The sequence below is a fragment of the Chiloscyllium plagiosum genome, unplaced genomic scaffold (assembly GCF_037043375.1).
Source record: "Chiloscyllium plagiosum isolate Xiang-an unplaced genomic scaffold, Cpla_swu_hap1 HiC_scaffold_28, whole genome shotgun sequence".
NCBI lineage: Eukaryota > Metazoa > Chordata > Chondrichthyes > Orectolobiformes > Hemiscylliidae > Chiloscyllium > Chiloscyllium plagiosum.
In genome coordinates, this window is record NW_028270166.1 from 34,390,008 (window position 1) to 34,405,154 (window position 15,147).

Below are 15,147 nucleotides of genomic sequence, written 5' to 3' on the forward strand. Positions count from 1 at the left end.
TCAACCATCCATTCTAATTTTCAGTCTTGTACATCTCAGCAAGAATTCAAATCCACAGCCTCACGACTCTGTGTGGAGTTTCGCCTTGATCTAGACTCTGTTTCACTGTAAAAGGTCTGGTTTTATAAAATAATTCCTCTCCTTTTGTTATTTTGAACAATTTCTGTCATATTACATCATAATCATGTATTTTTTAAAAAATCAGTGACCTGCATGTTTTAAGATTGGCTGATATCCAGTGACTTATTGTGGGAAATATTAACATTGGTAAGGTTAGAATTAGCCTTACTTCCCACATTTGAAAAGCCTGTAGAACTTCTCGTTGTCTGAAGTCATAGATAGTGTGTGAGACATTCGGGGACTGATTAACAGCCAGTACTCCAACAAGAGGAAGCAACTTCAGGAGTGGTTGAAGGAAATAGGAAATTTTTTTCAACTATATTTTGAGTATAGCAACCCCATAGGAGACACATGAGTAAGCATCCTATCTTCACTCCTGTTTCTATATTCCCTGCTAGTCCTCTGCAATTTCTGCACCAAGCTTACGGCTCAGCAACTTTCTGATACATGCTGTGGGCATCGTTAGGGTGAATAGCCAATGTCTTTTTCCCAGGTTAGGGGAGTTCAAAACTAGAGGGCATAGGTTTAAGATGAGAAGAGAAAGATTTCAAAGGGGCAACTTATTCATGCAGAGAGTGGCGCGTAAATGGAATGAGTTGCCAAAGGAAGTGGAGGAGGCTGGTTCAGTTACAAGATTTAAAAGGCATCTGAATGGGTACATGAAAAAGAACAGTTTAGAGGGATATGGGCCCAATGGGACTAGATTAATTTGGGATATTTGGTCAACATAGATGAATTGGACTGAAGGGTCTGTTTCGATAGTGTAATGCTAGAAAAGCATAGCAGGTCAGGCAGCATCCAAGGAGCAGGAGAATCAACCTGATAAAGGGCTTAAGCCCGAAATGTCGATTCTCCTGCTCCTTCTGCTGCCTGACCTGCTGTGCTTTTCCAGCACTACACTCTCGACTCTGATCTCCAGCATCTGCAGTCCTCACTTTCCCCTGAAGGGTCTGTTTCCATGCTGTGCAACTCGATGACTGTGACCAACACCACACATCCTTTGGAGGTTGTGTCGTTTTCAGTTATTCCAATGAGAGGAATTATTTGTTTGTGGAAGTGAGGTGGGAGCAAGAGAGAGAGGAGTTGGGGGGGTGGGGGGGAGGTGGAGAGAGAGACAGAGCAGATAAAGCAGGATTGAGCAATGCCCAGATAGAGAAGATGTGGCACAGTTTGAACAATATGTTCTGATTTCTCCCTTCTGTTGATGATTGGATGGTGCTGGCAGATTTCATCACAGGATGCCACCAATCAAACTGCTGTTTGCTGATGTGCCTGCCAACCTGGTAATTACCTCTGCACACAGCACTGTGCCTACCAGCAGTGTTCTGGCAATGCAAAAATAAGTCAGTGATTGGCATCTGCACCCGTAATGGTGAAGAAAGCACTGATATAGTCAGCATAACAAGGCTTCAAGTGAAGGTGGCAAAAGGTTCAGCTTATTTAAGACACTGCTTTTAGTTCCAACAATTTAAATAATCTGCTTCAGGAGAAGCAGACGGAGGAATACGTTGGAGATGGACAAAAGGACCATTTCTTATTAAAATAATAAGCTGTAAAGGATCAGAGACTGAATGTAAGTGGTCCTTTTCTAACTGTTTCTTTTGTTGTTATTTCAATACCAGATAAATGATGTATCAAAATGATTTTATGTGCTTGTACTAGACAGCACCTTTTGATGTTTATAATACGTATCATTTATTATATTTGTTCAGCTGCCGAATTGTTTTAGCCCACCATCTTCGGGATTCTGATGGGGACCAGTGAGGCAGCACTTCGAATGGAAAATGTTGAACTGAAAGAGGAATGGCAGGATGATGATTTTCCCAGGTTAGCTATCCAGATGCTGTCACATCTCCACATTTACGTTTGTGCTGAGAGCCCATCAATTTTCAAGGGAGCACTCCCGACGAAGCTGAGAGCATCAGGGACACAAAGCCCTGCTGCAAACATTTATGCTGTTAACTCTTTCACTGCCTGTCTCAGTAGATCGCGGTTCCAGATTCATTGCCTGATATGTTTGTCCTTTCGGGATTTCACTGATTCTTTAAATCTTAGTTATTTCCCTCCTTGCCCAGAAAGAACCCTAATTGTGCCTCTGTTTAGGATGTAGGGGGTGTAAATTGGGATGGTACCAGATAGGATCTTGTGATCCCTGTAGGAAAATTCACATTAGTTAGCGCCAATGTTGGACAAGCAGACATGTGATGCTGCCGGTGGTTGAATAGCCGACTGATTTTGTCCCAATGAATAATCAAAGTGTCGCTGCTTTACATGGAGCTGGTACCCAGAGACTATTAGTGCCTTCAGGAGAGAGGCAACATTTTTAGTTTGTAATTGTAATTACAAATTGCAATTGTAATTGGAAAGACAATGTTTGAGGCACTGGATCTGACAGACAATCCAACCCTTATGTATCTCAAATGTACATCTAATAATATCTGCATATCTGTTGTGTCCTTTCATAGTCTCAAAGTGCTTTATATGATCACCAGTGTGGAAGTACAGTGACTGCTTTTGTGTAGGAAATAAACAATAACCAACCAACTCAACTAATATCCGATAATTGTGTGATAAATGATCAGTTATGGGAAGAATGTTAAGCTCCTTGCTCAGCTTCAAATTGTGACATAGGATCTGGAACCAGGGGACAGTTGGTTGGAGATTTCAATTTAATATCTTCAACATCCAGGTGAGAAGACGGTTTTAAATCACACAGTTTTAAATCACACAGTTTTAAATCACACAGTAGTAGGCAGGTTAAGTGAGTATGCAAAAACTTGGCAGATGGAATACAATATAGAAAAATGTGAGGTTATGCACTTTTCTGGGAAATATAGAGAAACATTAACATGTAAATAGAGAAGGACTGTGGAAGTCTGCAGAACAGAGATTAGTGGGTCCTCGTGCATCAATCACAAGAAGCTGGCATCCAAATTCAGCAGGTAAAAGGGAAGACGAATTGGATGTTAGTCCTTATCATTAAAGTGTAAAAGTAGGGAGGTTTGTTAAAACTTTCCAAGGCATTAGTTAGACCACACCTGGAATACTGTGAATAGTTATGGGTTCTTTATCTTAGGGAAGATATACTGGCATGGGGGCCCATCCAGAAAAGGTTCATTACATTGGTCCTGGGTGTGGGAATTGTCTTATGAGGAGAGGTTGAGTAGATTGATCCTGTATTCATTGGAGTTTAAAGGAATGAGAGGTGACCTTATTAAAGCATATAATATTCTCAGGGTGTCTGACATGGTAGATGTTGAGAGGTTGTGGATGAGTGCCTTGTGGAAGTGTCAAGAACCAGAGGGTGTAATCTCAGAGTAAGGGATCACTCATTCAAGACAGATAAGGAAGAATTTAATCCCTCAGAAGGTAGTGAATCTGTGGTATTCTTTACCACAGAGGGCTGTAAATGTTGGGGTATTAAGTATACAGACGTGACACAGTGGCTTAGTGGTTAGCACAGCTGCCTCATAGGACTAGGGACCCAGGTTCAATTCCAGCCTTGAGTGACTGACTGTCTGGAGTTTGCATGTTCTGCCCGTGTCTGCATGGGTTACCTCTAGGTCCTCTGGGCTTCCCCCTACAGTCCAAAGATGTGCAGGTTAGGTCGATTGGCCATGCTAAATTGCCCATAGTATACAGAGAAGTGCAGGTTAGATGGGTTAGCCTTGGGAAATGCAGGATTACAACGATAAGATGGGTCTGGGTGGGATGCTCTCCAGAGGGACATTGTCAGTTCAGTGGGCCAAATGGCCTGTTTTCCATACTGTAGTAATTCTAAAGCTGATATAGAAAGGTTTTTAATCATTAAAGGAAATCAAGAATTATGGGGAAAAGGCAGGAAATTTGATCTCATTGAATGGTGGAGCAGATCTGATGGATCGAATGACCTGCTTCTTCTACATCTCCTGATGTTATAGAAGGTGAAGAGAAATTTGTTTGTGCAATGATCTGCAATAATCTGGAATTTTCTGGCTGACAGAATAGTGGCAGCAAGTTTGGTAGTACCTTTTATAGGGAAAATTGAATATTTACTAGGAAAGGAGAAGCTTGCAGGTCAAGTGGAATGACTTGGCACAGACATGATGGGCTGAATTATTTGATGGATAGAATCTTCAATAACATTTGGTGCCAGTTTAGGTTTTGTTTCAGTTCCTGGAATGAGGCTTGAAAGCATAGCTTTCCTAACTCTTGATGAAAGAACCAAGCAGATACATAATATGTTTTAGAGTGAGTCTCACACCTCAAAGAGATTTTTTTTGAGCATTTACCTGTGGATACTCAAAGTAATAAAGTCTAATTTCAGCATCTGAAGGGTCCTTAGACAAGCACTACTAACTTAATGGCTAATAACTAACCCTAATAGACAGTTAATGTCATTATTTTTGTACCCAAGTGAATTGAAAAGGATGTTTCAGAATCCATGTAGAATGCCAGAGCCTGCAAACACCATGAACATTGACAGCAAAACTGACAGGAATATTAACAGAAATGTGTGATTGCAAATTGTAAGAAAGGAAGTGCATACCCAGTATAAATGTTTCAGTACAATATAACCTGTCACTTCGCAGTGCATGAAGTGAATGAGATGCTTAACCATATACAGGTGACTCAGCATGGTGATAATAATTAATGCAGAGTCCCAGGTAGAGAACTGCAGCACATCCTGAATGCGGATCTCTCAGAAGCACACAATACAATTGGGTAACAGTCAGGATTGACACAAGCAGTTCAGATTGAACTTGAACGTTCTGGCAGCATTAGTTGTAAAGGTTGGAAATTGAGATTTGCAGCCCAGCTCCCCATCCATCTATTTGCAGAATTGTTCCCCCATGTGACTTTTGGCCTCCATTCATGTGCTTGCCAGCTGTGGGATGGACTAGATACAGATTTCCCTATTTCCTGCTGGGTAGAAGAGGGCAAAGGAAAAGTCCTGCTTTTTATAGTGCCTTTCAAAACCTCAGGTTATCCCATCAGCCAGTGAAATATTTTTGAATTATGGCCAGTCATTGAAAGGCAAATTCCCATCTTGAGAAATTAAATATATTACCAAACAATAAGAATTTTAACAAGGAAAAATATTTTTACTGGGTTGCTATGTGATAGTTGTGTTAGCCAAGGTTTTAAAGAGCAAGTGAAAGGGCCATTTTAAAATGGTGAGAGCCTGACCTTCACTTGATAGTAAGTGAATGAGGAGCTGACTGAGCAAACAGTGTATGGGGAAACTGCACATGAAAACCTGCAGCTTATCATTCCTTTCAAGAACGAAAATACTGCACATTCTAGAAATCTGAAAAATTCTGGAAATACTCAGCATGTTTCTCAAGGTCTGCAACAAGGGAAAACAGTTATTGTCTGGGTTTATGTCAGTACCCAGGGGATGAGCTGGGAGGCAGGGTTGGTGGGACATTTATGGGCTGGGGAGTAAATTGCTGTGGAGCTCCCTCACTTGCCTGCCAAACCCAACGTTGAGGATGGTAGTGGCCTGTCAGCCCACCAATGGAGTACAAGGTCAATTGGCATCCATTTTCCCAGGCCCTGGACATTTTGCCAGCAGCAGAGGAACACATCAATGAATAGTGTGGCTGGCAGTGGTATGGGAGTGCCCTCTCAATGGTTTCCTAGTGATTGCTATTATGGCTAGAGGCTCTGTGGCCCAAGGAATGGGCCTCTGGCTGCAATGCCCCCTTTCCTCAGAGGAAAAAATATTTTACCTCCTCCCCCGCCATCCCACCTATAGATTGCCACTGTGGTCCCACTGACCACCAACATGAGCTCAGAGTGCACATTGATCCCAATGTCAGTCCTGTGCCTGGACAGTCTCAGTCAATGTTTTTTTTAATTCATTCATGAGATGAGGGTGTTGCTGGCTGGGTCAGCATTTATTGACTATTCTTAATGGCCTAGAGGGCAGTGAAGAGCCAAGCCAACCACATTACTGTGCGTCTGGAATTATATATCGCCCACCAGGTAAAGATGGCAGTTTTCTTCCCTAAAGAGTATTAGTGAACCAGATGGGTTTTTCCGCTAATCGACTCTTATAATTCCAGATTTTTGTGAATTCAAATTTCATCATCTGCCACAGTATGATGAATTAATTCTCTGGATTAATTCTCTAGTGATAATACTGCTAGGCTATTGCCTCCCTTTGGGCCTGACCTGACAAAGAGTCACAGGTCTACAATATTAAATCTTTCTCTCACCACAGATGCTGCCTGATCTAAAGTGACAGAATACCTACAGTGCAGAAAGAAGCCATTTGACTAATTGAGTCTGCACCAACACTCCAAATAGTCATTCCACTCAGATCTCACCCTAGCCCTGTAACCACTCATTTTTACCATGGCTAACTCACCCCCAGCCTGCACATTCCCAGTCACCACAGACACTTTAGCATGGCCAGTGCACCTAACCTGCACATTTTTGGATTTTTGGACCATAGTAGAAAACCAGAGCAGCTAGCAGACACAGATAGTAACCCAAGGCTGAGATTGAACTTGGGTCCCTGGCATTGTGAGGCAGCAGTGCTAACCATTGAGCAACACTGAGTGTTTCTAGCATTTTATGCTTATGATGTACCTTGTTGATCACTGTTGCAGAAATTCAGAGTGGCACATGACACGAAGTTAGCACTGTTGCCTCTATTCAACTTTATATGTCACTCTTGTGGTTGAATTGGCAATTTAGTGCTAATGTTTCTTTGGAATGTGAAGACTGACCTACTCCTGCTCCTAATTATTGCTTGAAGCAGCCCAAATGTCTTTTGTAACCAGGAGGCGGGGAGATGGTCATTAGTTTCAGCTGGATTTCAGTGAATTATTTAAAGTCAGTACTCCCTTTCAGTCCTTTGATGTGAAAGGCAGCCCTTCACCAACTAGAGCAAAGGTGGAGAAAACGATAAGGTAATACATGTTGTAAAAACTGACATTTACAAGTGGAACATATCCACAGATTGTCACAACAAATGTTTCCATTGAACGTCACAGCAGACATTCCCTTAAATCTTCGCAGATAGAATCCCCTTTCAGAAATCTTAAGTATATTTTACTATTAGATGAGTGTACTCTGAGGGTCACAAAAGTCAGCAGATGGTATGTCTGTTTGTTTGAATGAAGTGAGACAAGGACAGGAGCCTGACTGGTACGGCAACTTTTAAGATCTAATATATGACCAATGTACTGTGTTTGCTGTAAACCAATTTCAGTTCCAAAAGGCCATATATCATCGATTGAATTAGACTCTACCCACATGACGTGGAGCCTTTCACACTGTGTAGCTCAGCATCATATCAGGCAAGTGAATTTACCCATTGAGACACTGGTTGGCATCATTGCTGTATCAGCAGGAGCTTACAACTGGATTGCATAATGAGTGTAGAAATTGAACTCTGTGAAAAGACGGAATCAGTGATACATATACAATTTCTATCCATTCAATTTTACTCCATCTTCTGATGATCCTAATTCATACTCATCCACAGTGATGCTCCTGTTGTTGAATAGCTTCTGCACTCACTGTCCAGGCTCGGGCATAAAGAACGGCCACTTAGCTAAGGAACCAGAAGGTGATGGAACCTATACTGCAGCAGGGATTCAGCCCCTTCAAGAGGGAAGGATTGATTCTCATCCAGAATTGAAGATGCTTTTATTTTTCTTTCCTATCAGGGCCACAAGCAATTTAGCAGCAGGAGTGAACGTAATCAGTCAATGTAAAGGTGTGTAGTGATAGGTTTGAAAGCTAGTCTGTACAAACAGACATAAAGTGATGCTCTTGTGACCGGGCTTAATCCTTTGTTCCCATCATCCTGAAGTGATGCTGATCCCTATGGAGATGTTGGGCATGCTCAGTTCACATCTCCCTCATTAGAAATGCTTAGCTTATTCCATTTAATCTGTATGGGGATGTTAGGGGTGACTATAATATCCCGTACAAGGAATCGCATCCCAATCATGTGACAGTAACATCAAAATGGTGGCAGGACTGTGAAGCCCCAGCTGTTTCTATAGACACATTTCTGACAGGAAAGATTATTTTCACATGATATATTTCCTTGCCTACTGATGAAAAGATTCAAAAAGGTGAGATACCATTTCTATTTCTGTGCGATGTTTTGATCAGTCCCGTTAGAATGAAATGAAATGTTAATGTTTGGACAATTTAAAAAATATAATTTAAGAATTTATTTTGCCTTGTTTATTTGATGTATCCAAATTTCAGTCTGTTGATGCTTGAGGTGTTACAAAGACTTGCTTATGTGACAGTGTTTCATTATTGAGTGCAGTGCTATGCAGTACTGTTACCAGCTGACTTCCATTTTGAACCTTGCATCCTGTCTTTCCTTGCAGTGTTTAAATCTGGATTTCTCTGGTGTGCTGCTGCTGATCCTGCTGCTGTTGTGTGGTGTGGGTATATAGTACAAAGCATTCTCCATAGCTCCCACGTGTGTGGGAAGCCTCCTTATACAGTGTGCAGCTGAATGTAAAGTTATTGCTTTTGAACACTATACTAAAATATTAATCAGAGTTATAGAGCTATACGGCATGGAATCAGACCCTTTGATCCAACTTGTCCATGCTGACCAGATATTCTAAATTAATCTAGTCACACTTTTGGTCCATATCCCTCTAAACCCTTCCTATTCGTATACCCATCCAGATGCCTTTTAAATGTTGTAATTGTACAAGCCTCCACCCCTTCCTCTGGCAGCTCGTTCCATACATGCACCACCCTCTGCATGAAAAAGTTGCCCCTTAGGTCCCTTTTAAATCTTTCCCCTCTCACCTTAAACCTAAGGCTTCCGGGTTTGTTCACTCCTACCCTGGGAGAAAAGATCTTGACTATTCACCCTATCCATGCCCCTCTTGATTTTATACAACTCCATAAGGTCACCCCTCAGCCTCTGATGCTCCAAAGAAAAAAAAGCCCAGCCTATCCCTGTAGTTGAAATACTCCAACCATGGCAATATCCTTGTAAATCTTTGCTGAACCCTTTCAAGTTTAACAATATCCTTCCAGTAGCATGAAGACCAGAGTTGAACACAGTATTCCAAAGGTCGCCTAATCATTGTCCTGTGCAGCCAAAACATGACACCCTAACTCCTATACTCGATGCTCTGACCAATAAACATATCTTTGGAAGTTTCATCAATTCAGCTTTTGCAGTAGCTCAGTGAGTAAATCCACAACCTTAAACTGGAATAGAACATTATAGATTAGGAAGACTTTAAATTTGATGAACACTTTCTGCTGGGACAGCTGATGTCAGCTGAACTAACATTTGATGTGCTATACTTGGCCCCTAACAAGAGGAGGAAAATATCAAATTAGCATACCTATTCTCAATTGCTCCGTATTAACCCCTTCTGTGGAGCATTTGAGTATTCTCATTGAATACAGTTAATGTCAGGCTTTGTCATGTTTTCCTCTTTACCATCAAAGAATTATCACTTGGCCAAGGTAACTGAGGTGAGCTGATAGCTTTGGAATCTGTGCTCCATAAAGACAGCATTGTCAGGACAAGAGGGGGAAGAGGACTGGAGGCAGAAGTAGTCAGTGGGGGTTAATGTGGAGCATGTACATGGCAGAAATACATCCCAGAGGAGACTTAACAGAAAGAGAGTTGCTGGACTTAATTGTCAAATTCTATTGAAATACATAAGATACAACTTCTAAGCAGCAGAGAAATAAAATAGTTAGTGGTGCAACATTATTCAATTTTTTGAATGAGATAATCATTTAGGACACATTAAGATCAAAAATTGCCTTGAGAGAAATAGCCAGTTAATCAAATCCTTTGTTGAGGGATAAATGCTGACATAAAGAAGAAACTCTGCTCTTTGAATCACATGATGGAGCAGAATTAGTTCATTCAGTCCATTGAGTCTTCTTCACTGCTTGATCACGGCTGATATATTTCTCAACTTCATTCTCCTGCTTTCTCATAACTCTTAATCCCCTTACTAATCAAGAAATGCACTCAATGACATGGCATCCGTAGCTCTCTGCGGCAATTAGTTCCAGAGATTCACCACCCTCTGGCTGAAGAAGTTCTTCCCCACTTCAGTTCTAAAGGGTCGTCCACTAACTCTGAGGCTATGCAGTCAGGTCCTAGTCTGTCCTACTAGTGGAAACATCTTCTCCAGATCCAGTCCATCCAGGCCTCTCAGTATTCTGTAAGTTTTGATGAGGTCTCCCTCAACCTTCTAAATTCTATAGAGTCACAGAATCCTGAACCACTCCTCATATGACAAACCCTTCATCTAGGATGATTCTTGTAAATCTCCTCTGGACTCCCTGTAATACTAGCACATCCTTCCTTAGATACAGGGCCCAAACTGCTCACAATATTCCAAATGCAGTCTGGCCAGAGCCTTATACAGCCTCAGCAGTACATCCCCACTCTTGTATTTTGGCGCTCTTGAAACAAATGCTAACATTGCATTTGTTTTCCTAACTAACCTGCATCATCTTATCCACATGAGTCAATAGTAGTTTTAATCTAAGATTGATTTTGTTTTACTAGCTATAGAACTAAAAGATACTCAATTCAGGTCTATGGCCTTAAGATACAGATCAGCCTGGACATCATTGATGGTGCAACAGGTTGCTGGGCCTGTATGTCCTATTCCTTTTCCTATATTACTAGAAGGGGATAAAAGGTCTCAATTTGTGGTTAAGATACTCACCTGGAACTGGGTCAGTCTCTGTTTTAAGAACTAAAGTTGATTCCCTGAAACCACAGACAAACCCAAGCAACTGATCCTCCTACAATTGCGCTTCCTATTAAATGTAACACTTTTCCTTTTGCTCTGCAGACCGATTCCAGAGGAACAAGGCATGGATGTTCTTGGACGAGTGCCAGCTCTAGAAAATAGAACTTGTGAGTCAGTCTGTTCTTTTGTCAGTTTGAGCTCTTTAGTTTGAGAGTTGGTGCAGGGGAAGCAACCCCTACCTGCTGTGCCATTTAGCACAGGGTACATATAGGATAAAACACCCTCGACACTGCTCCATTAAACATATCCAAGACACATTGAGCAGATATTGTATGAAATATCTCGATACTGATTCAGTAATAAGCCCCCTAGGAAGAGCAACTCAACTGTCCCAAAGTGCTATTTTTGTGTTTCCTACACCAGTTGTGTCGTGACAAATCTTGAATGTGATTGCCTATAGATGCTGAATAGGGTTTAACTCATGTTTGGGGAACTTGATTGAGACTCATAAACCCAGTTCATGGTGGAATCTTATATCAAACAGGAGAGCAAGCTTCATCCTTCCTGTCTTGATTGGATTTGAAACGAATTCTGAGGTAATAGAGTCTAACTTGGTGCAGGAGCCAACTCCCAGACAGGAAATCCTCATTTACCTCTCCACAAAAAGCTAGCTTTTCACCTAGCGGTGAATGAAACTCACTAGGTAATCCTCCCTTTAGGATATTTTCTGACATCTTTGCCCCATTTTTCAACTATGAAGATCAATAATCTCAATACTTCTCTTGTCTCTGGTTCATCTGTGTGTACAGTAATATATTGTTTACAGTACTGCACCAATAACTCAAAGGGAATCAAATCCTATCATAGAAATCAGCTTTCAATTTAATAAGATCTGGAGATAAAAAAAATTTGGTATCCGTGACATAGGTGTCATAAAACCTACTCTGTTCCTTTAAAGTAGGAAAGCTTTCAACTGTTATCAACATGGTTGATTCTTAACATGTTCTCTGAAGTGGCCTAGCAAGCCACTCAGTTCAAACTACTCCCTGGTAGTTTGAGTAGGAGGCCAACCACTGCACTACTTCTTCTAAAGGTAATAAATACTGGCCCTGAAAGCAACACCTACTCTTTGTGAAAATGAGTTAAAGAAACCAGCACAATCCAGGTGGGTGCATTGATGGACCCAATAGATCATGCTGAGACTGTTCAAATGTAGAGTCTTATAACAAATGGAAGAAACTTCGAATCTTTCACAAAATGTTTCACGTATGTTACCGAGCTTTTGAGCCAATGACTGACCATTCTATGGATTCTAACAAATCAGTGAAAGTGTGTATACTCAGTAATACTAGTAACTCTCTCTACCTCTGTTCCTGGTCAGTGCCACCTAACACACTGAATATCATTGGGAATCATCCGACACGTAAGACTCTTGTTGCCCCAGAAATTAACATCTCACTGGATCAGAGTGAAGGCTCCATTTTGTCAGATGACTACCTGGATACACCTGATGACCTCGACATTAATGTTGATGACCTGGAGACTCCGGATGAGACAGATTCCCTGGAATATTTAGGAAATGGAAATGAGTTGGAGTGGGAAGGTAATTTTGAAAAATTCCTTTGGTTTTCTATTTTCTCCCTTGCTATCCAGAATGGGCCTGACTATTGTTAGACTTAAGCTTTCTTAGTTATAGGTTCCTCTGGGACCTCACTATTCTTTAGATATGAGCTAAGTCAGGTTTACAATCGTAAGGAAGATCCAAGCTGATGAACTAAGAACTACATTAGCAGACCTTGAGCCATCAACTGCGAGGTTAGAGTTCACTTTTAATCCCCATCAAGCTCAGTACAAAGAGAGTGAATATTATCATGGAAAGATTCTGACTGTTCTTTGATTGTTCCTTCTGGTTGGCTACCATTGATTATATTGTGGAGTTTACTCTGTGGTGGACATCTTTCTCTATTGTATATTTACTTCTGGATGAATAAAATGGGTTCCCCAAATTAAGGACAGTGCTGAGCATAAGGGTTATTTCTGTGTCTTCATTGACAGTACAAAGTGTTTGAACAGTTGGTTCAAATAGCAGAGTAAAATATTACAATCTAATTTTTGCTACCAGTGCCTATCAATATCAGTATTGTAAGCTGTACAACACTAGGCTGGATTACTGATCAGCTTCAAGACTGTTTTTAAGAAAATAAGTTGAGGGACTGCTCCAAGATGATCACACAAGAATTGCAATACACACTATTGTAGTTTGATTTTTCTTACATTTTAAAACTACAGAATTCAATGCACTTGATACCCATTATTCAGCATTTTGACACCATGATGCTCATGTTGAGTCAGCTCATATATTATTACAATGATGACCATGAATCCATTGTCATTTGCAAGAAAAACCATCTGGTTCACTAATGTCCTTTCGGGAAGGAAACTGCCTACATGTGACTCCAGACCCATGGCAATGTGGTTGAATCTTAACTACCTTCTGGGCTATTAGGGATGGGGCAATAAATGCTGGCCTAGCCAGTGGCACCCTAATCCTGTGAATTTTTAAAAAAAATATGCATTATCATGGATGGAGAAAGAGTGACAAGAAGTAATTCTGACCCTTATGGGAATTATGTAGTACATGTATGGCTTAAAAGGTCTACCAGCATCATAAATCTTCACACCTATTTCACACATTCACACCTATTTCTTCCCTTCACAGTTTGACTTCTCATAGTCACGCTTTTGTTATATTTTTGAACAGCTGATACCTGTTATAAGTTTCTACATCCATATTTATAGTAGAATTTAGAATGTATACATATTGCTTATGAGCATAAATCTGCTGCAAACCTTCGAAAAAGGGAAAGGCAAGATATGTAACAAACACATCTGCCTGCAAGCTGACTGACTGGATATTTTGTCTATTGGCGTTTTTAAAAATAACTTTGAGAATGAAGGAGACAAATTTCAACAACTTAATTAGAAATTTAAAAGATTGAAGAAAGTATGGCTTGGAAAGAAACCAGTCTAGTCTGCTCCTACTTTGCAGCTCTTGGTCCATAACTCCTTCAAATACACATCCAAATGTTTTGGTTTTAATTTTCAGGACCTCTGCCTCAACGTTCAAAAGACATTTGGACAGGTGCATGGATAGGAAAGATATGGGCCAGACACAGGCAAATGGGACTAGGTCAGTTCAGGAAACCTGGTCAGCATGGACGAGTTGGGCTGAAGGGCCTGTTTCTGTGATGTACAACTCTATGACCATCCCCCAAGGCAGTGAGTGCTAGACCCCTACCATCTTTTGTTGAAAAGGTTCTCCTCAGCTCTCCCCTAATCTATGTCCCCTCTCCTAATGCCTTCTCTGTAAAAGGAGAATAAGTGCTTTCTATCCACTTTATCTAGGCTCCCCAGGACTTTGTACATCTGAATTAACTCGTTCCCTGGTATCCTCCATGCTGAAGAATTAATCTCACTTTGTCTCATCTTTCCTTATTGTAAATTCCCTATATACCCCTTTGATATAAAATGTATATCAACTTTTCAAAAAAGTTGTGGCCTAGATTTATCTATGCACGATAATGAGTAAGAATAATCATGCACTAAGTAAATAAGTTGCAGTCTTATGTAAGATTCAGAGAAAGTATTCAAATGAGAGAGTGAAGGGGAGATAGAGAAGGGAGGATATGAGAGGGAGAGAGCGGACTAAATATTCTTCCACTATTCCCACTCAAGACTGGGAACTAGAATTCTTCTGTACCACCCTTTCTATACCTATTCCATGTTAATTACAACTGGGAGGGAGTCCCAAGTGGCCTCTCCCTCTAACTGAATCACAATTACTAATCTTTAGGCCTTGCTAAAGTAATATGTTAAAGTTCCCTTTGAGCCAGTTCTAACCTTATTTAACCATATGAGGGAGGCAATGACCTATTGGTACTGTTGCTCGACTATTAATCCAGAAAAGCAGGGAATGGTTTGAGGACCTAGGTTCAAATCCTGCCACAAGAAATGGTGAAAGTTGAATTCAGTAATAATCTGGAATTAAGAATCTACTGATGATCGTGAAATCAGTCGATTTTTGGAAAAAGCCATTCTGGTTCACTACTGTCCATCAGCGAAGGAAATCTGCCATCCTAACTTGGTCTGGCTTACATGTGACTCCAGACCCATAGCAATGTGGTTGACTCTCACCTGCCCTCTGAAATTGTCCTAGCAGGCCACTCAGTTCAAAGGCATCTAGGGACGGGCAATAATGGGGATGGCCAACCAGCGATGCTCATGTCCCACAAGTGAATTTAAAAAAAAGTTCTGC

General features: G+C 40.9%; 1 protein-coding gene across 4 annotated transcripts in view; it reads left to right on the plus strand.

Annotated features, from left to right (window-relative positions):
- The window catches only part of LOC122565227 (caytaxin-like), a 54,400-nt gene that overhangs the window by 7,147 nt on the left and 32,106 nt on the right, over positions 1-15,147 (plus strand). The window contains exons 1-4 of one of the 4 annotated variants that reach the window (XM_087976114.1): positions 1,297-1,693; positions 1,833-1,947; positions 10,935-10,999; positions 12,214-12,435. In XM_087976114.1, coding sequence (XP_087832240.1) covers positions 1,871-1,947; positions 10,935-10,999; positions 12,214-12,435 — 364 coding nt within the window. In that variant the 5' untranslated portion in view covers positions 1,297-1,693; positions 1,833-1,870. Of the gene's footprint in view, positions 1-1,296; positions 1,694-1,832; positions 1,948-8,044; positions 8,199-10,934; positions 11,000-12,213; positions 12,436-15,147 lie in introns of those variants that run through there. The other 3 variants (XM_043720986.2, XM_087976113.1, XM_043720987.2) reach the window with 3 other exon arrangements.